Source organism: Pollachius pollachius (genome assembly GCF_949987615.1).
Source record: "Pollachius pollachius genome assembly, chromosome: 2".
In the NCBI taxonomy this organism is placed as follows: domain Eukaryota; kingdom Metazoa; phylum Chordata; class Actinopteri; order Gadiformes; family Gadidae; genus Pollachius; species Pollachius pollachius.
This window is the reverse complement of record NC_136935.1, coordinates 13,738,395-13,761,449: the sequence shown is the minus strand read 5'-3', so window position 1 is coordinate 13,761,449 and position 23,055 is coordinate 13,738,395. Positions and strand designations below refer to the sequence as shown.

Below are 23,055 nucleotides of genomic sequence, written 5' to 3'. Positions count from 1 at the left end.
ACCGTGAGATGTCTCTTAGTGCCAAATGGGTCATACCTCGGTGCTTGTTAAGGTCTTTTTGCATTATGTTTAAACATCCAAACAAGCAAACTCGGCAGGAAGTATAAGCATGATTGCGTGAGAGGGCATTTGTGTGGATGTCAGCATCTGCATATTTGAGGAGAAAGCACTGCGTACAGTGGCACTGAAATTAATAATTACTTCAAATGAATATATGTATACAGTATGAGTTTAGTTTCCCTAGGCTTCTGCTTGGTGATGTGTTTTATGTCCTGAAAAACCGCACGACATCCGTTCTTCATCAGCACATCAAAGAGTTTGTAGTTTTGCCTCCCACACACTGACACACACACACACACACACACACACACACGCACACACACACACACACACACACACACACACACACACACACACACACACACACACACACACACACACAAACACACACACACATCTGAATAGCTATCTCGCAGCAGGCTTGGTTTCTACCCGATAATTTTTTCTCTGGTATACTTATTGGTACAGCTTTGACACTACGTTAATAATTCAACCTCCTACCCTCCCAGCAGACGAAAGTGTGTCAAACACAGTTTGTTTCAACAAATGACGTCACAAATTCAATAATTAAAATCGTTTTTGCCAGTCAATCCATCCAAAATATTGTTCAGGCTTCATCCCTCAGCTACCAAAGCATAGTTTAGAAAAAAGTGCAGGCTGGTTGGTGCTCAAGGGGCGTATGATAAGAGATGTGTCTTTGTGTTGTGTGTTGACGTTGCAGTTTGCATGATCGATGCAGGTGTCTTACCTTTTGTTCCTTGAATGAAATGAAACGGCTACTTCTGGCAGACAACACGTCTCTGTGGCTAGAAGTGAGGCAATGTGGTTATTCATCCAGTAAACAATGGAGCCATTTAAATTTTATAAAGTTTGGCAGCAACTCAAACACTAGGAGCTTGCTTAGATGGTTACACCTGCAGAGCTGTGTGACAAACATTTAGACATCTTTAAAGTCCTGCAAAAAGACTGTGCTTGTGCAAAGATTATGCTATCAAATTGCTATTAAATCGTCTGCATATAGATCAGGAGTCCAATAATGTTTGAAAAAGATTCTATATTTTAATGTGTTAATGAATTTGAATTTAATGTGTGAATAGGCTAAATAAAAAATATTTTTCCTCTGTTCAGTGCAGCCATCACCCTCTGATTGTCACCTATATCAATGGGGAGGTCGTTCATTTATGTCAAGGACATGGTAATAGACTTGCATCACACAATTACCAAACAAAGTACAGCACTGTTTGAGATTACATTGTACGCTAAGTGCTTCATCAATCACTGTGTAAAGACGGATTATTACAAGCTGTCCAGGACGACATGATCAAGCAGTTCTGCAGCAGATTGCTACTGAATGACCCATCACATCTTCACTTGGTTAGCAGTGAGCCTTTAAATAACACATTCAGGACGGCATCTTGAGTTGGTATTCGCTTTTTAATATTCACTAATTAGGCTAATTATTAGGCGGCAAATCTGGCTGAAGATTAATTTGGGGTCGAACCATAAAATTTCAGGTTTTGACATTTGGTTCTCACTTAATTATTATACTAATCTGTTTTTCATGCCATTTATATTTAGAGATATTGAGGGGTGTAATTCTTGGCAAGATTTGAGTCCACCACAGCGAACTATAGTCTGTTGAATTAGTATTGATGGATAGGCTTTTGGATAGGTCTATTATTTTGGATGCATCGGTATTTTCCATATTTGGATTCAAAGTAAAAAACAATGTTAAACAATGTTACAATTGTCATTTAGTTAGCGATAAAAAACCCAAATTCTGCAACTAACAGTTCCACACGTACACCACGTACATCTTCTCTCACCCTACACGTTGTCCCGACACATATACCAAAGCAGATTCCTTTTTTTGCAATGTTACCTGCTTGTGTTTTCACACTGCAAACACAACACTCTCCTCCTCTCGGCCTGACGGATCTCTCCGTCTTTTAGCCCGGGCCTCCAACACCTTGGTGGTAATCTGCCGTGTGTGTGCCCATGTCCGCATCCTTCGTGCCAGACCGGAGGAGTCCCTGCGGAGAGCTGGACGTGCCTTTCGTGTTATCTTCTTCCAGGCCATTGGCAGGGGGAGACGGAGACAGGAGCAGACAAGGGGCCATCAGACAGCGGCCACGAGGGCCCCAGACCGGGGTCACAAGGTATCCGTCTGACATCACAGCCTCACACCTCTCCACCTGCGGGGCGTGGACGGTGAGGATCCTGGGAAGAGGCTGTCTGGATGCGTTTCCACACTCTGGCTGACACGCACACGCCTCGCTTTTGACTGAACTCCAGGTGCCCCGAGCAAGTGTGGCACGCTGCCAGGCGGTTAAGAAGGGCCAATAGGATTCGTCGATCGCTGTAATCCATTCCAAACATTGTACACCACTTCTGGATGTATTTCTAAACAATGTGATTTTATGGCAATAGCTGAGATTTAATTTGGCTGTGAATGTGAATTTTTTTCTTTGGCCTGCAGACAAACTTGAAGCCATTTCTGCCTCTCCGTATAGATCAAACATGGCACTAGTCGCTGCTCCCTGCAGCAGAGGTGCTGCTTATTCTGATGCTGCCAAGACCGGCAGACGCAGAGCTGCAGATCAAATGAATATTACCGCTCCCTGTGGACTTGTAGCTTTGGCTGCTGTTTAAAGCCCGATCAATAGAGGAAACCAGAGCTGTGTCTATCAGCCTTGTGCGGTGGACGAGGACAATGGGTTTCTGGGAAAATGCAAGAGGAAAAGTGTGGATATTTTAAATGGAATAGGTTGATATAATTGTGTTTCCACACCGCAGACGTTTGGAGAATTCAACAGTATTCGATGAAATGATTAAAAGCTACCTCGAAAGTCTGAGTAAATTGTTGAAAAGGCGATGAAATCCGGCTCTCAGGGTTTTACAGCTTGCCGACTATGGAGATTGGGCCGATTTACCTGTAGGCACTAGCTACCTTTCAATGTCCAAATCCATTAGTGATTCCTGTGCTGCTAAAGCATGGCTCCAAGGCAACCATTTTCTCACATTAATGTCCAACCATCCACCACACCACACCTCAATGGCTTATGCCTCCATCTACTTTGGCACGCCGTGTAAAATAACGGAGAGGTTCATCGCTTTGGGCTACTGAGGCGTTTGCAGGGTGGGCTCAGAAACCAGAAGAAAGAAAAGCCAATGGAATATCTTGAAGCAAAACCGATTTATTATTAAGAACAAGAATATCAAATAAGAGAGAAGAAAGAAAATTGTCATTCTTTTTAAATTATTTTTTTACAAATTTCAAACCGCTGCGATGTGGTGACTAATACAGCACAGAGAGAAGGACTTGCCAAGCTTGGGGATTCATTTTACATTTTTTTATGTGACCTTGGCAGTACAGTATACAGTATTGAAGAATTATTCCTAAGGCTTGAGATATCGGCCCGCTCTGTGGAAACCAGAGTTTACAATGGTAGTTATTACGAGGCTATTCGAATGGGTGTGGAAATGTCAGGTCCGTAAAGTGCTTCTCCCCCCCCCCCCCCCCCTCAGTCTTCCTGCCTTCCATTCATTCCCAATGCCCTCATCACAGGCAAGGCAAAGAAAGGACCCTCTCCCTCTTTGAGTCTGCCTGCCCAGGTGCCCTCATTGCCAGTCAAACGTGCGCTTCACCAGCCTGTAGAAGCTGTGGTTGTGCTCGCGCAGGTACGAGCGCAGCTTCTGCAGCACGGTGCTGTTCACAGCCGGGTGCGGCCGCCCTTTGGACTCGTGCAGGCAGCGCTCCCGCCCGTCGCTGCGGATGCAGTAGAAGCCCTTGGTCTGGTTGAAGTAGAAGTTAGAGGACACTATCCTGGGGGGCAGGTTGAGGAAGCGCTCCACCTTCTGCAGCTCGGGCAGCGGGTCGTGGATCAGCGTGTCCCCGTCCACGATGTGGATCTGCTCCAGGGGGAAGTGGCGCAGCCAGTTGCGCATGTGCACGTCGTAGAGGCTGCGGTGGATGGCCTTGTAGCGGGTGTTGAGGGCGCCGTTGCGCACCAGCAGGTTCTCGATGGCCTGCACGGGCTTGTGGCTCTCCAGCCGGTTGAAGTACACCTGGGTGTAGTCCGAGACCACCCGCTCGGCGGGGTCCCGCAGGATCAGCAGCAGCTTGATGGACGAGTTCATGGCGCGGATGCGCTCGGGCGCCAGGGGCGACGTGAAGTAGCCCGGCGTCTTCTCCACCGTGATCTGCCTGGGGTACGAGTAGGGCATCAGGTCGCGGTACCACTCGAAGCCCTTGGCGTAGTTCTCGTCCCAGTCGAAGAAGTGCACCTCGGTGGCCGCCACCGCCACCTCGGGGTGGATGTCCAGCATCTCCAGCAGGGCCCGAGTGCCGCCCTTGCGCACCCCGATGATGATGCTGTGCGGGGCTCGTTTGCTCGTGCCTGGGGGCGGGAGGTCCCCCGAGACGTTGGCGGATATTCCCGCGTCGAGGTCCAGCGGGTGCAGGCTGACCGCTGCCTGGAGCAGCTCCGGCGGGGCAGCGTACGACGGGAGGACCAGGAAAAAGACGGACGCCAGGAAGCGGGCCATGGCGAGGGAGAGTTTCAGGAGGAGACGAGGCAACGCAACAGGAAGCGGGTCATGAAAAAGGAGAGGATTCCGGTTTAGCTGAAGACCATCACGTCGGCCTTTCTGATGTCAACGTGGGCCGGAGCAGAACGGGAAACGGCGATCTTCTTCTTCTGCTGTTGTTGAACTCGCTTGTGAAGAGGCGAGACTGCGGCCAGGCCAGAGTACATCTGCAACAAAGACAAAGGAAGAACATTTTTGTATACATAATACTTTATGGAATAACGTGACAGAATAATCATTTCAATGTTTCCTTTATGCCCCATTTGCTTCTCCTTACATTGTTTCTCCTACCATTCATTGAACTTTTGAACCCACCTTACATTGTAATTTCTCGGGCTGGAACAGATTATTAAGCCAGACAGCTCATTACAATTTTGCTGCTGGAATGTTCAAGCGTGGCTCAAGGCCAGATCAGGAGGGCTGTTTCCCGGTGTGGGTCATAAGCCTTTGCCTAAGATCAATACACTTAACATCTGATCTGGGACAGCTCAAAGCCAGGGTGCAAGGAGAGGCAAAAGGACAAATTTATAGCAGGAAATCAGAGGAGTTCCGACTTCTAGGTGACTTTGATTTCGTTTACGTAAAGAAGAGTAAATCAATATAGAGGCAATGCAACTCAGCAGCTACAACATTAAGGGTTTAAGGTATTAGAAAGGCTTAGAAAGATGCCGAATATTTTGTCAGTCGAGAGAAACGCTGACATTTTTCAGTTCATTGTACTGACCCCAATATAAAAGTGTGCCATCTACACAACATTTTCGAAACTAAAACATGTATCACAAGTGTGTGCGCACAAAAATGCACAACGACAAATGAAAAACAGCACTTTAAATGTCATGGAATATGTTTAGGAAAACAAATACTCAAGATGCTTTCATGAGGAAAACAAGCAGAGACAGCTGCAGTGTACACTTTTGGAGTCAAAGTAACTAGGAGAGGACTATGCAAACATCCAGCTTCAACAGCTGAAAGGTCACACTGGGCAAATCTAATCTCACTGTGAAGTTCCCTGCTTGAGGAAAGAGCGAGAGATAAAGACACAACACACAATTCCCCAGCATCTTGCAAACCCAACATATACCCATTGGCATGGGCGCACACGCAGGCTTGTACATTGTTCTTTTGAATTGTCAGTCTAACAATGTCCAATATATCAAGAATAACAATTATGAGGTGCATAATAACTTCTTTTTTATTTTTTTTGTGTAGTATAAAGAAAGGTTTTTGAGGATGATGTTGAGGATGATCATGTTCATAATTCTGCACCAGGGTACACACACCTGCATTATTCATGTAGAAAATGCCATTCATGGAAAGTTATCATTTGTCTATAAACTATCTTACCCCACCGATATGCAATTGAGGGGGAAAAATTATTTTTCTCATACGCCTCGTCAAAGTTGAAACAGATTTCATGTGGCAGCTATTCTCAAGATTATTAAGAAATAATTTTCTACAGACAAAAATGTTTAAGTTAAGAATGATCTCCAAGATTGTTAATGGTTGAGGATGGTCAGGTTGAGGTATCCCATTTTAGTCGGTTAAATTCAGGTATATTAAATAAGGTATTTGACTGACAGGTGTTTAGGTACAGGTTTTCTCTGGTTAACGGCAGCAATGATCTGGACAGACGACCCCTTTCAGCCTCCCTCATTAGTAATACGTCAACCGTCTGTAGCGCACATCACCCAGGACACTGTAGATAGGCTGAGGCAGATTCTCACCAGGAGGGGATTCGTATACAATGTCGTTCTCAGGACAACAACAACCACAACAACAACAAACGACCACCACTGAGGGCAGCCTCGGCCGGATGACACAAGGCCCCGGCTCCACAAAGATAGCTGGGTCACGTAGCAAGAGTCGCAGTCTGGGAATCTGAAGGCAGGGGGAGAATGAATGGCCCGACCCACTCAGGCCCCAGGGGGGCTGAGAAGGCAGGCGGTTATGCGGTGTGACAGGAGTGCTTGCCTGTCAGCGTTTCCCCGGCAGAGAGCTGCCAAGTCCAATGCTAACAGCCAGGCAGCCAGACGAGCTTTCTGTCCCATCCAATTCCCCCTTGCTGCACCACTGCGAGGCCGCACGGCCACCTGGAAGCAGCCCTTGTTCCGCGGCACCAACGGCTCGCAACGCTCTGCTCCAATTTCAGCGTATCTATCCAGCATGCACACCCACCCACACAGACACGCATCAAGCATCTCACTGGGAACCTTGGGTTTGTGCACCGGGGCTAGACCTGCGGTCCTGTGTCACAGGTCATTCCCTCTCTTGTTTCAGCCCACCTTGTGGCCCTGCTTTACTGTCTGGGCCATAAAAGGCACAAAAAGCCCATCAAAAATTCATACATACTAAAAAAAGAAAGGGCTTAGAAATGTTATATTGGTTAAGGGCTACAGGGCCAAGCCATCAGGCCTGCTAGCGTGCAGCCATCCGCTCTGCACTGTTTATTGTGTTTGTGCTTATTGTGTTCCAGTAGACAGAGCAGGAGGGCGCCACAGGTTGGGAGGCTCTGCGGGGGGGCCAGCTTCCCTCAATAGGAATCCACCCAGCTACACCCCTAATACCCAGCAGCTAAAGATAGACTAAACGCTCATTTAAATTCAACAGCACCTCACCGCCACGCGCTAACGTAACCACAGCCGACAGAAAGTACAGCAAGGACAGCTTTGTTTACAGAATGAGAGCACATTGGAAAGGTGATGATATAATACCGTTATCAGTGTAATTTAGCCTGCTTTAAACAAAGAAACGGTGGATGTGCATCTTAATCAGCTCTTCTTGTTGGTGCAGTAGGAAGTGTGGCTGGCCCTCTAGAGGCTTTATATTATGACAATGTTGAAACCCTACCTTGGAAACGTACTAATGGATGGGCTGATGGTAAACAGACACACACACACACACACACACACACACACACACACACACACACACACACACACACACACACACACACACACACACTTTTTGTTCAGCAAACTTTCATATCCCTTTCCCTTTATCTCCTCCCTACTACCACCCTCCCTCGGCCCCTTTCCTCCTCTTGCTTCATCACTGGTTCCGATCTCTTCATCGCTGCTGCTGCAGTGACTTGTGACAGAGCTCTTAAAGCAGTGCAGTAATTATTTCACATCTGCACGCTCTCTGACTCCGATGTCGTGAGATGTCTTACTCCAGCGTCACTGGATGGGTTTGGAATAAGGGATCTATTTTCGCTGCCATTAAGGGGAACTCTTTTGGCCAACACGCCGTCTTGTCTTATGACAAGGTACATGCTTCGGCCATTTTCCACTGGATCCAGCAGGGATCAATTCTCTTGTTCTTTCCTACTCACAAGCCACTGTTCAGTTATTACGACTAGATAACGAAGGGCCCAGGCAAGGAAAAATGTTATATTAGAATGCAAAGCTTTCAGAAAACAGACTGAGACAAAAAAAAATATTCAGACAATTTCCCCAGCCTTCGAGAAAGGATCAGTGATATGCGAAGCATTTCTTTATCAGCAGATAACCGAAGGTCCAAACGGTTGACGATTGCATTCCTTTTTGTGAGAAAATGGTGAATTATGTTCCTTTTCATATAATCAGCACAACTATAGAGATAAGAGGACAAGCAAAATCATTTATACATCTATAATTTAGAGAGTAGTAATCTACACAACACTATATATAAAATATAATGCATCTTGGGTGAAGTCCTTTGTAATAAACTTCATCAAACAGTTATTTTTAAAAGTCTGTCTGGACTTCTACAGTGGCAAAGATTTGTTGACACAATGGCCTTACAAATGACATTCATTCTCGCCTATGGGTCCCCCTAGTGGCAGCAACACAGCTGGATGTTTAGCAAGTGCAACGCTTTTATGCGATGTGATGTTTAACATTCTACAATTAGGTTAATGGTGCCATTTTTTTGAGCTGAACGCCAAAGCGTAGTGTAATTGTTTGCTATCGTTGCTGTTTTGGTTTCTTGACACAGTGGTATTTGTAATCATTAGATGGCTCACCACACATTCCATCAAGGTAGAAATAGCATATGCAAATCCATCTATTCCACATTGGCAACTAATCAATAACCATTTTTTGACAGTTAATAGTAAATTGCATTGTGCAGAAGGGAACAGTGCTCCAAGCCTCCGACATGATAGGAAACAGATATTTGATGTCTAAGAAAAATGTGCTCTCGAAAAAAATGAAGACATTCTGGATCCACTTCATTTCACTTCATTTCACCACTTCATCGTTGACCAATCAGAGCCGTAAATGTAAACAGCCCTCACTGTGCAGCCTTGCATATGTGGCCATTCAACAAAACAGTACCTGCCACTCAGGGCGGAGGACGAAGCTGGAAGCATGGAAGGATGGATTAAGAAATAACCGAGAGAGGATGTTGGGAGTGGGTAAAACCAATATTAGGCTATTTCTTGACACCTTAATCCACGGCCACATGTTGACTAAAGTATTCATTACCACAGCTAGGAGGAAGAGGAGCGGGGTAAAGGGTAAGAGGGGAGGATGGTAATCGTCGATTTACCGCAACACTCAGACACGTCTGCCTTGTGGTCCAGACGCTGATTGTAGTTTTTTCACCTCAACGTCCAACCAAGGGTAAAATGATTGGAATCCAGGACTCGTCTCGTAACACTTTATTGCATAGACAAGCCTTTCCCAATTACAAATCCCTCGGCCCACTGCCATCTGTGGCAGCAACACTGTGATGTGCAGCACCTGTGTGTGCGCTCGTGTGTGCGTCATTGGTCGACGCTCCGAGGTGAACCTCTGAGCGTCAACTGACATTGTTCCTACAGTTCCCTTAAAGGCTTTTTGGCGGATGAAACATCACCACCACACCAACCGTTGGATGGGGTGGAGGCTTAGGACACCACTTGGCAAGCTGCGCTGACTCACTGGCTGTGAAGGCCCAGTGGTCGGCGCTGCTGGGGGCCCAGTGCAGTGACCGAGAGAGGAAGGATTCCATCTGGAGGGTACATGATCTCCATCCTGCCTGCCAATTCTGATTCAGCACCTCCTCTTTAGCCTGAGGCATGCATGATGCCACACACACACACACACTAAAGTTTCCGTCAGCACACACAGACAATTCTCCAACTCAACATTCTCCAACTCAAGCTTTGTTCTTTCACATCACAGAAAGATACGCACACACACACACACACACACACACACACACACACACACTCACAAAGACCTAACTGCTGCTTTGATTCTCTATCCTCTATCTCCATATATAAAAAGGCCTCAGACTTTGTATGCACTTTTTCGTAAAGCAATTAGCATGCGTCTCATTAAAAAGTACACATGTTAATTCAGCCTTAATCAAAACAAATGCCTTTGTTCTTTCTCTTACGTTTTTTTGTGTGTGTGTGTGGGGGGGGGGTCTTGTAGGCATTGTGAAATCTGAAAAACTCACATGAATTATATATTAATTACTTCATTAAATCAAAAGAAGCACATCGTGTAATGAACTGCAAGGATCATCTTAAACTTTGATGAGGCAAATCTGATGAATATTTTAATGAGGAAAACCAAATACAAGCCATTGGGGTGCCAACAAAGATGAGTGTGTTTTCATGGCCATGGATCATGTAGATACACACTACAGGGCAACACACTAACATTTCAAATAAACATTGAACTATGTAGTCCAAATCTAAATGGGCTATATGTAGCTGTAATTATTTGCAAACTTTGTAAAAGGCAAGTAGAAGAAGAATGGTCAACCATAAGGGACCACAAAACCAATAACAGCTAGACTGTGCTTTGACTTCAGCATACATAACAATTCCAATACTCAGATTCTTATGAAGAAAAGCTCAATTCTATTTTGTACACAAGAACTCAAGAATCCCTCCAGCTGCTTTCTGCCAGTTATATACGACTTGGAAGCTCAGGGCACAGCTCTGCTAGGCTTTTCTTCCCTTGTCAAAATGTGCTCAGATCTGCAGAGCTAAAAAGCTCACAATGTGAACAATCTGCAATGCGTTGTGCTGATTTGCCAAATTATCGTGATTCCCAACTCCAGACTTGGACCTCAGGAATAGAGTTAAAGAAAAAATAAACTACTCACCCAAAAGAAGAGTAGTTATTGTCTGAAAGTGCCTGCAGAGTGTAAAGCTCTAACTAAAGCTCCAACTAAGAACAGAGGCACTAACAAGGTCCGACTAGACAGCTTCTGGGTTGACCTGTTTAGGGCGATGAGGAGGGGAGCCTCCATAGGAGCCTAGGGGCAGGTATGGAAGACAGTACAGCAAGGTACATCTTACTTGGAAAACCGTATGTAGATACACACAGAGACAGAGAGAGAGAGAGAGACAGAGACAGAGACAGAGACAGACAGAGAGAGAGAGAGACAGAGACAGAGAGAGAGAGAAAGAGAGAAGTATGCAGAGGCTTAGTAGTGCTGGCAGCAGCTGCACAGATGTAATGAAGGAAAACGTATAAAGGAAGCCAGACTGTATCGGAGATGCTCTCTGGAAGGAAAGGTGTAACCCAGATGGAGAGGATCAGCAGTGTTATCAGCCTACCTTCAAGGCATAGCATGTATCCATATGCATACATATAGGTAGAGAGCTCCAGATAGAAGCAGGACAAGTTTGGTTCACTGAATCTCCCTCTATCTCTACCTCTTTTTATATCTATATATAAATGGTTATTTCAAGAGAAATTAAGTTTGTGGTGATTCTTCAGGGAGTGGCGGACAATTAAAGCAGTACTTGAGTGGCCAGTAAAGACATTGCGGGGCTGGGATCATATCGACCCCCAAAGCTCTCTTCCTCTCTCACTGGATTCTTGCGCTCACCCCTGCCGCCATCATCCTCACCCCCCCACCCCCAAACCCTCCGCCCTTGAACCCAGGCGCCCGCTCAGCATGTAAACACTGTGGCGGCTGGTTGTGTTAGCTCATCAGCATGAGTAATTTGAGTTGCTCCCTGACAAGCCGGCTATCGATCTGAAACCTAATCAGAGAGAGAATGGGCTTTTGTAGGCCAGGGAGATTACTCTGGTACAGTTGTTTAAAGGGGAATCAGCCATGAAATAATCTGTGTAGACATGCAGTGTTGTGTGGGAAACAAAACAGCTTTGTATTCTGAATGGAGATATTACCGGGATACTGTCATTGTTATTCAAGAGTGGTTTCACCTTTCATTATTTGTCGATTGTAAATATAAATATATATAGAACACCAGATTGGACCCCTTGGGCTATAATATCATGCACTTTATTTGAAACAAAAGTGTGCCTGTAATAGAAATGCATTATGCTGAGAAAAAAAACCCCGCAATAAATGAAGCCATATTTTGAAAACCGATCCCCGATCCAGGCAGCTGGAGACACAGAACCCGTCATTAAGCCCCGCCGTGTTGTTTTCGGGTTCCTCAGCGCTTTGGGGCTCCTAAAAAAAGAAAAAGTGGGCCACCTAAGATCAGGGCTTCCAGACGGCCTCCTTGTAATTCAGCCCTCCTCCCGGGAGCCAACCCTCGATGGAGGAGGAGGAGGGAAGTGCTTATCTATAATAACAATCTCCAGCTCCATTCCGCTGATGCCTGGGAACCAGGGCGCCCATCCGAGCTGTTGATTCGGCCAGAGATGGGGGGGGAAAACGATGCGAGCACCAGGCGGGGTCCACCTGGCCCCCCGTGCGACAGCCCAGACTCCATCGTTACACCGCTTCAGCCTCTCGCCCGTTAGCCAGCGCTACGCTTCGCAGCCCCTGCTAACGTGGGGCACGGGGGGGCGCGGGGCCACGGGGTCCCGCCCTCGCACTCTCTCCAGGTACCATGATGGTGGTGCTGGAGATGTTCATTCCGCTAGGGAGACGATGGAGAGAGTGGGGCTGTCGACCGGTACACCACCCTCCACAACCCCACTCCCGCTGTGCATAAAGTCCTTCACAGAGTCTTTCACCAGCGAACGCTCTGCCTTACAGCGGGCAGGGCGGCGCGATCGGTGAGACTGCCCCTGGGAAGCCTCCCAACAATTGCCCTAAATGGCATTTTTATTTAATGTTGGCTAACCTCTTAAAGTGAATGAGAAAAATGGGGGGTTTTAACTACTTAAAGCATTAACCTGATGGAAACCAATACTGTTATTTTAGTGCTGATTACTAATGCAGTTATTGGGCATTTTTAATCACTGCTTTAGATGAATGGTCCACTGCTAATTGGCCATTAAAATGTGTAGCAGCCAAAACACCGTTGCCCCTCTCGAACATCATGCGCCTCTGTGTTTATTATATTGAGGTTAACTTCTACAAATAGTCCAACCTGTCTGGAATTAGTTCGTGGTATTGATGATACATCCAGGCCCAGACACCGTAGTTGTAGTGGACTGATACTAAATATACACATTCGTATTGAAGCACTGACTGATGCACTGACTGATGCATCGATATGTTATCCATCTAACACCAGTGGATCAGAACAGCTAATGCATTGCAACAACCTAGATAGGGAACGCTCAGGTTGATTACAAGTTTGGAATAAAACTTGTGTTCAATGTGAGCAACCTGGTATACTTTGTTTTATTGCAGAATAACTTTAGTTTTAGACCTGATGTAGGACAAGCACAATTCCTTTAATGCAACTTGGCGCTAGTAAAACTATCGTTTGGAAGCAGTGAGGCATGGTTTTACATTATGAGGAGGCTTGAAGAGAGGAAGCTCTACTTCAAATACAGGTAAGGGGAGTTGTTAATGCAAGACACAATGTCGTAGAAAATAGCCTAAATGATGGCCTCACATAAATCGTATGATCTTTATGACTTTGTCTCCGGTAATCACAGACAATGTTATCACGATTACAATTCCACAAGCGAAAATCAGAGCTGACTATTCTCTGTCTTTTCGCCATTCTCTGAAGATAAACAAACCCACTGACATGACTCAGCAAAGTATGATGTCGTTTTAACATTCCCGAGCAACCCACGTCACACAGAATCTACATTTCATTATCCACCAATTAGCCTATACCCTATTGTACATGTCGGTGGGGTAGCAAACGCCATGAAGTCTAATACATTTTCAAACAGGCGTTTCTACCCCATCTAACAAAGTTAACTGTGGCAAGGGGCTTCTCACGATGCCACATCCGTCCAAGGCCCTCTTGTTCTACTGATGTCATGAATAAGTCATCAGTCTTCTCCTCTATCCCCCCTTGGCATATCGCCCATCTTCCCCCCCCCCCCCTGCCCCATCTCTGTGGGACACTACAACCAACTGAAGTGTTTATGGGAGATAAGAGACGAGAGGAGGTCGCCTCATGCAGCTCAATAACTCCTTTTATCACCCGGACGCTGTGCTGTGAGGGCCACTTAACGACAACACCGACCTAAGATGAATTCTTAATTAGCCAAGTTTGTGGACCCAACATGAGAGGCCTAATGGGGAGGATAAAACACAGAGGAAAAAAAGGCGCCCGCTTTGGTGCGGCGTGTCTTCTGGTCGCTGGAAGGCCACTGTGTTTCAAAGACACTGCTTCGCTTTTATTTATTTTTTAAGCCGTATCAGACGAAAAACACCTTGAAAAAAAGCCTTTTGTTGTTAGAAAAATGTCAGTTTTTCTAGACAGGTCTGTTTGGAAATGAGTTCAGGTAATTGTTTATTTTGGTGGCAGGCTTATCTTCATTGAAGTTAAAAGACCCTACCTTGTAAATGGAATGACTTCCTATAACGTTCAAGTTGGTTCCTGATATTCTCTTCTGTCCCCCAGGGACCAGGGGCTGCTACATCTGCCTAATAGATGGCACTCTGGAGGCTAATGTTGTCCCCTTTCTCATTTATTCATCTGACAAGATGTTATTTGCATAACCTTTCATAATACTAGTATTGTTGAACAATGCAAGGAATTGACAAGGCCAAACAAACGCATCACTAGATATGAAAACATGCTACTTGACCTGAGTAAATATGAGACTGAATAAATAACCTTTTCATTTTTTAAGGATTAAAATGATGTCTTAATTTCTTCCTCATTTAATGAAGTACAATGTTTTGAACAAAAGTGAATGTGCTGGAAGATTGCGCAAGCTTTAATTAGCTTCTCAGGCATAAAGGTTTACCAGAGAAGACCAGACCAGATAATGACTTGAATTATCTGTACATAGTTGCCTGCATAATAACCATGAACAAAAGAAAAAAGGGAATTAATTATTCGATCTCCCGAACTGGGAATGAGTGATTTCAACCTTGATTGCGTAATTCTGTAGCTCCATAATGTTCTCAACTCCATAGCAACAATAATGCGGGGGAATGTACATCAGAGAACCATTTGCTGGAATAGAAGCCATTGACAATGGTTATCCATTCTGAATGAATGCATAACACAGTGAGCCACATGCATGCACACAGGCACTCTCACTCCACACACAGATAATGAAGGAGTATACATCATTTTATCAAGCTAAATCAAAACTAAATTAAAAGTGTGATGCCACTCTCCACCTGGTTCGATCTAGCCGTGCCGAAACAGCAGCACACATTAACCACTTCTCCCATCGTTTAGGTTAAGGGGATTGGTTGGGGCTTTGCCTGATTATATTCATCCAGAGCAGCCACCTAGTGGTATTTAACAAAGATTAGCTTTAAATTAATGATTAACCTTTGTAATCCCGTGTGCAGTCGCAATGTCTCTCTCTCTCCCTCTCTCTATCTCTGTGTCTCTCTCGTCTTCACCTTGGCCATACAGAATAGAAGCTGCATTAGGGTACAGGGGGGTTTAGAAAGTAAATGAAGCAGCGTTATCTGACCAGTTCCCCACCAGATAATGAAGACCAATCCCCCTGACCACAGAGTCATCAAATATCCATTCCAAAGCTGACAATGTGTTTTCCACCATGCCTCTTTTAATAAATCCCTGATACACATTTGGACCCGAACAAGCAATCATCGGTAGCGCTACATCGAGGAAAAGGGCACAATCTGCTTAAGAGGAATTAGCATGCTGCCATTGTTTAAATGGCCATATTAGCGAGTCAGCACACATTAAATGGGCAATTTCTCCACAGTCAACTCAGACTAAAGGGGCAAGGATTTTAATTTCCTGGGCGATGAGTTGTCGTCGTCCTCCCCCGTAACCTCCTTAAAGGAGGCTATGACAGCAGGCATATCTATTGTGATATCACAGACTTATAGACATGGTGTAGATATTGCTGCTAATACAGAAACGTTGTTATCTTCGCAAACTAGTGACCCCATCGACAGTTTGACAAGAATCGACTGTCATTGGTTGCCATTTGAACGCGTTCTTATATCTAGCCTGTCTATCTTGCCTCTCTGCCGTTTAGTTCAATCCCATCAAAAATGGCCCCAAGATTTAGTCGCAAACAAATTATTTTAAATGACTTACTTTGGACAAAGTCTCATTTTGAAATATTCTACAAACTCAAGTTACGAAGCGATGCTAATTCCTTTGTCTGCGTCAACCAGTTTTTGAATGTACCAAGATCAACCACGGAGATACCAAACCCTAAACTAATTTCTTAAAATCTCAAAGTGTTAATATTCGAGCTGAAACAGGCGCTTCACTTAAACGTAAAAATCATTTGCTGTTAATTTTATTTCATATTTTTCGAAAAGCACGTCAGAATCACATGGATCATCAGAATCCATCCTGGTGGTCCTATCGGCTCCTGAGACCTCTATATCTGCGCAGCCCTGTGTGGCTTGGCCCTGTGTGGCTTGGCTTACTGGTGATTGCGGGAGCCAATCACCAGCTCGGTGATTGGCTCCCGCAAAAACGTATCGGAAGCAGAAAGAAATGTATTGCTCTTCTCCAGACCCTTGTGCAGGGCGACCTCAAATCGCCGGCAGAATGGCCGGGGCTACCCAGTCTAGAATAAGCCTACAATAGAGGCAACATACTGTATATCAGATTAGACCAACGAAACAATGAGTTGGAGTAAAACACGTTGTGCTTGGGCGTCTCTTGTTCAGCACCATGGAGAGCACCCCGTGTCGGAGGAGGAAGACAACACTATGCAAATGAACAGAAAACAAGAAGAATCGAGCAGCATTTAATAAGATAGTGTTTAGCACAATATGTTGTGATGCGACAAGCAATCTGTGATAGAATCAGCTTTCTAACTTGGTGAACGATATTGTGTGAATAAAAACAAAAAATTGATGCTCACAGTGAGTTATGAATAAAAGAAGACTCAAGTCTCTCCTGTCACCATTGAGGTGATCGGCTCTCTTTAAGAGCTTCCTACACTTAAAAAGCTTAACAAAAAAGCTGAGATGGCATAGATATCCTTAGCGGCCCGTTTTTCTCAGAAAACAAACACAAGAAGGTTTTTCAGGTATTTCTCCTGCAAGAGGTCTGACCTTCCCACTGTAAAAAAAAACCCAATTCAATGCCTTTTAAGATCAAATTTACTATTTGGACAAGCCTAACATTGCCACCTCTAGAACAAATGTCAAGCGCTGTTTGGGGGTGCCTTCTGAGAACCGACTAGTTGACATTTTGTTCTCCCACATATATGACCTACATCTGAGCTTAAACATGGACTAAAGATTAAATGAAATAACATAATTTTCAGAGAGATAAGAGCAATTAAATTCTACTCGACTGTGAGCGACTCATCTGCATGGCAAACAAAATTAAAGCTCTCTTCTGATCACCTTTGAGGCCAAGCCAGACGTAGGCATTACCCCTCATTATATCTGTGCTTATCACAGACTCATTCATGCACAGGCCCCTTGATAGGAAACTTTTCATAGAAAGTCTCTTAATCAGTCAGCCTGAGGATCATAAGATCGACAAGGGACATATTTATAATGGGCCATCAGAATATCGATATCTCTGCTCCTGGGGTCACGTTTAGCATATCATTTGAGTGTGTGTGTGTCTGTGTGCATGTGCGTCTATGATATGTGTACACACACCCTTCCTTGCATGCACACACACACACACACACACACACACACAAAAACACACACTCAAACTGCTAAAAGAGACTTGGCTGCATCGTCTTGAGCGCCGAACAATTCCCATTTCACAGGCCGGGGCAATGATCCCTCATAAGACCCTCCCTCCATTAGCATGACAAATGCGACACGGCACAGATGTGAATTGACGGGAACATGCATCAAGACACTGAAGCCAATCATGAGGTCTCAGGCTGAAGCCTTGCTCCTCATCCGCACTAGGAAACAAAGCCACACCGATGAATAAATAACTTGTCACCCATCAAGGGGAATGACAAATCTACTGCTCAGCGCGGCGGCGATGGCGGCTCGGGGACATATTTGCGCTTTCCCGGGTGCCATGGCTCTCACTGGGGTTATTTTTCTACCCGCTTCAAATATATTGCCAGTATAACAGGAACAATTCAACAAAAGACTTTCACTTTTTTTATTTGTTTCCTTATGGGACTTATCAAAATAATCTCTTTAAAATCGGTCTCCCTTTAAAAAGGGCCCCAACAGATATACGGATGAGAGTGGCAGATTCAAGGCAGCTCTTTACTTTCACACAGACTGCTGTTGTATGTCCTTGATGGAGCTCCAAGAGTGAGAGAGAGTGCGATGCACACAGATATACGGAAACACTGAATGAGAGAGGAGAGAGACAACACACAGGTCTAGAGAGCATATAGAGACCTAGGTGGTTGTTTCTTCTTTGTTCGCTTCCTTTCATACACCATGCATAGCGGCATTGCGCACACTCATGAATTATGAACACGTGCACAAATATGCAAATCCCAGTATTAGCCTAGTTACGCCCCTGTACTGTAAGTTATAGTGACTTATCTATTATGTACGACCTCCGCACCCCTCCCATTCCCCAAATCGAATGCAAGAAGAGGCCCTAGGCAGCCGACTTCACAGACCTCCATTCGCGGCTCTCGCTTGTCATTAGAAATAACTGGAAGCAGGGGAGGTAATACCCCAAAAACACTCCTGTTAGCCTGGCACCAAATCCCCGGGGTCTAGGAATAAGCTTGAATCTTCACGCTTGCACTGTTGACGTGAAATAACCACAACGAGGCCTAACTGCTTTAGGATATTGGGAATCTGTGGTGAGAAACGGAGGGAGGTGGTGAGAAGGAACAAGGATGAAATTGTTGTAATCCTTAAGCATACCGTTAAGGCAGACAGAGGTTGACACACATGCACAGCATGCAAGGAGTGTGTGCGCGCACACGTACGAGAACTGATCAATCCTTTGTGGCGGCAGACACAGGCTTCGGACAAACCCACACACATTTAATGAGGAGTTGCTTTAGCGTAACATTGATCATATTGAGCGGTCAATGTTCATATAGTCGTGTATTTGTCAACCCACTCAATCTACAGAAGACACGGATACGCGGACTACTAGATCTTCAAGTCTTCCTTCCTCTGACATGCGCCCACATTAATGAAATGTATAACGAACATTAGGTTGGATCAAAGGTGCCCCTTCAGGACATTGGGAACCGGAATGCTCTTGACACACAACGATAACTTACCGGCTCCTCAGTAATGTCCCCCGTCACTATGGCAACAAGGCACACCTTCGCCGAGGCCCTCACCAACCAGTGGTTACGTAACGGCTTGATCGGCCAGATCCCCCACTTAAATATTAATTCATCGAGACATTACGTGCCGAGACTTGGATCTGGCTGACAACTGCAGAAGAAGCGGGCTCTTTTCACCTTCACCAGCAACACCATGCACAGTCACACACTCTGCTCACACAAAAAAGCTCACAAATCCATCTCTCTTTTCAGACACTCACCAACAGGAACAATCCATACTCCGTCACAAGCACTCCTTCTCTTTCACATGCAGACATTATCTCTCTCTCACACACACACACAACTACAATTCATTCTCTCTCTCTCTCTCTCTCTCTCTCTCTCTCTCTCTCTCTCTCTCTCTCTCTCTCTCTCTCTCTCTCTCTCTCTCTCTCTCTCTCTCTCTCTCTCTCTCTCTCTCTCTCTCTCTCTCTCTCTCTCTCTCTCTCTCTCTCTCTCTCTCTCTCTCTCTCTCTCTCTCTCTCTCTCTCTCTCTCTCTCTCTCTCTCACACACACACACACAACTACAATTCAAGACTCTGGATCCCCCAGCTAAATGTCCTCCTGCAGAACAACAAACAAATCCTCATCAAATATTAATTCCCATCTTTTGTTATTTTTCATTAGCACTGATTAGAAAAATCCCAGGAAATAAATAAGCGGTCTGTCTGTTTCTTTTATTAGCAATTACTCACATGGAACCAGCTAGATAGACACTGCTATAAAACACGTTCAATTGACACAGGCAGGTCCTTCCTTCCCTGACTTTGCGATACAACATCCCATCAACTTCAACAAGGGTCATTCTAAGTATAAACACACTGATGTCATGATCCAATTGTTTTTCACAATTATTGATGCATTATAATTGAGAACACTATGTACTTATCTATCCAGAAAGACAGATACTTGGGTTTTAAAATAGGATAATGTGCCACCAGGCTTTCAGAGGTCTTTGCATGGTTTATAATTAACCCAAATGAGAAAGCTGTATGCGTGTTAATTGTGGTGCTGAAGAAAACAAAAAGAAATTAAAAGATGTGATTCATTGATTAGATTAGAGAACATCCTGAACAGTGCTGTGATTGACAATTGTTTGATTAATAACTACTTCATGATACTCAATTAATTGGTTAATGGTAAGACCCAAGAGACCATTTTCTAGTTGTTGTTGACATCGGCTATGGATACTGAGTACTCCATATACAGGGCTGGAAAGTTGTATCTTATTTCCTGTTATTAAATATAAATCTACATTTTCAGATATTCAATAAATCACCCTGCCTAGACATTATATGAGCAGAAAGTACCTTTCTTCAACATAACAGCACTGTCTAATTATATACAAATCCTTTTTTCCACCTGCTTCCCATTCCACTGAGATGCATGAGCTGAGGACCACACTTCCTACTGAAAGTCATGAAAATCACCACTGCAAACAACATTCATGTAAAAAAAACAGGCACGCATCAAACAGACACGCAACAAAGCAAAAATGCTCTCCTCTCCTACCAGCTCCCTGGTCCCCAGCATAGAGCACTGAGTGGCCCCCCTCCTGCCTAGGCTCCCAAACACATAAACACCAGCTCTGGCAACAGGAAAAGTACCTTTTATGGTTTTTCATATTTATAATGATTCAAATATTGATGTCATAACAACACACGTCCTGAAGGGAGGGAGGGTTTCGCAAATTCAACACAACATTAGTGTAATTGTTATACAACAGGCAGAAACTCAGAAGGACATAGTAGATTCATGACTCGATTAGATGAATAAATAGCATTGACTCCTGTCGGTTTGTATTGGTCATATCCTGAGAAAAGTGAATACCATCATGTGTATATAACTAAATCACTCCTTCTGACCAATCAATATAGTTGTCTGAGGTAATTTTCTTTCAAACGCCCAGCTGGCTGGCTTTCACCTGCTTCAAATAATTAATCTCAACACAGAGCTTGTCAAAGCCTAAACGCCCCATGTTTCCAAAGACATGTGAATTATCACAGCAATTTTGATGCGTTGGCTTGCTCCGTGAGGTGTAAAGGTGGCCATTGGCATGCAGCTCCATGGAAACACTTAATACGGGAGCATGAGAGGAGACCGCAGACGCCAGACTGACATTCAAATAGTTAGGCGACAGCGACCATGGCCATTTCCTGACTTTTGTGTCGGTCTGTCGTCTGGTGAATCTTGCAGTAAGACATTACCCTCAAGTTTAACTGCAAAAGTAACCTTCGTGGAAAAAAATAAATGTAATCCAAAGTCGATATGTGAACGTGGTTTTAACTTTAAATGTCTCGGATAGATTCGTACAGCACGTCCGCAGTCACCAATGTCCAACTTGAAATAAAATCGATCCAGTGTCAGCAGGGAAGGTTTTAATGAACGCTCCTGCGCCGAGACGGAACCCTGCACAACACCGCTGTATTATTTCATCTATAAATTGATGTTTCTGGTGAATAACAACAAATCATAACATTAAATTAAAATGCCAGAATCCCCTCTTTAAATTCCGGCAGGTTATAACGTTACTTATGTCATACATTGCATCGTAGCCTTAAAGTAGTCTAGGTTCTACTTAAATCACCTCGACAAAATATGAGAAAAAGATTTTACCTCGCATTTGTTTGGTGACCGGATCCGCTTTCCGAAGACCGGGGTTCTGTGATTTCAAGAGCCACTCTTTCCACTTTTGTGCGGAGGATCTTCTCGTTGTCTTCTTCTTGTGGAGACGCTCCCGACGGCCGATCTCATCACTGATTTATTGGAAAGAGGACACGAGGGGACGACGAGGAGTCCTTATTAATTTAAAGTGGTAAATTCGACTCCATCCTTCGTGCCCATGAGCTGCAGACCGCGCGCGCTGTGTCGGCACGCGGCTAATGTGTAATGTGCTCGAGCTGCTTGCTTAGTGCGTAGCACACCAGTTCTCATTCCGGGGAGGAGTCGCTCCTCTCGTCAGATGGTCAGGTGCGCCGAGGCACCTAGGAAGCACCGAGGAGCTTAGTTAACCAATTATTTGAGTTTAATCTGTAATTGTATGCGGTTTGGTTAGATCATCATTTGGAATCATTCGAGGCAATTAATCCAGTTAGTCCAGTCTTGCAATAGTTGTGAGCCAGACATTCACACATTTCTCACGTTCAACACTTTGTAGCAATATCCTTTTCTTGCTAAAGTCTTCACTGATACATGGTATACTTCTACAGTAGGCCGGCCTATATGAAGAATAATGTATGAAGTACAAGCTTATTACAATACCAGCCATCTATAGGCTTGCAGCCTAGCTTACAGGCCGGTAGACATCTACATTCACAGAGGATATGGGGACCCTTGTCCCCTTTCTCGACTGTATCTCAATTCAGCACACGCCTCCCCCATCCTGGCTTCAGTAGATGTGTGTCACTGCCTCTCTTAAGCCAGGAGGCTAAAATGGGAGACGAGGGGAAATAGAGGGAATGGTCCATGTATATTTTAACAGCAGAGGACAGGTAGAGATGGAGAGCAAAAGGTGAGGTAAGAGATCCAGCTATAATTGCGCTTGAGAGAGCAAGGTGGAAGATCATAGCTTGGAAGGGTATGGAAGGAAAGTAGCGTGGTGGTAAGCCATCTTGAATGGCCATCATTTTGACAGTGTTAATATTGGACAGAACACACACCGCTGTACACTTAGATGGTGGGGCAGAGCACCATAGCATACTAGTGGAGTGGTCCATCAGGGAATGGGCTCCCTATTGGCTTGTGTCCATATCTGCCTTATATGTTTTCTATAAAAGTACAACACTTTGCTATAAAATGTGCAAAAAATCTATCTTGTGCTCACATAATATTTAATAACTACTAATGAAACAAGTGCAGAATGCTTACTTATCGCAGAGTATGGTTGTGTCG

General features: G+C 44.7%; 1 protein-coding gene across 1 annotated transcript; it reads right to left on the bottom strand.

Annotated features, from left to right (window-relative positions):
- Nucleotides 1-3,681: 3,681 nt before the first annotated feature.
- hs3st1l1 (heparan sulfate (glucosamine) 3-O-sulfotransferase 1-like1) lies at nucleotides 3,682-4,608 on the bottom strand (the record flags this gene model as incomplete). Its single annotated transcript, XM_079758800.1, has 1 exon — nucleotides 3,682-4,608. The coding sequence occupies one exon, from the start codon at nucleotides 4,606-4,608 to the stop codon at nucleotides 3,682-3,684; it is 927 nt and encodes a 308-aa protein (XP_079614926.1).
- Between the last annotated feature and the right edge of the window lie 18,447 nt (nucleotides 4,609-23,055).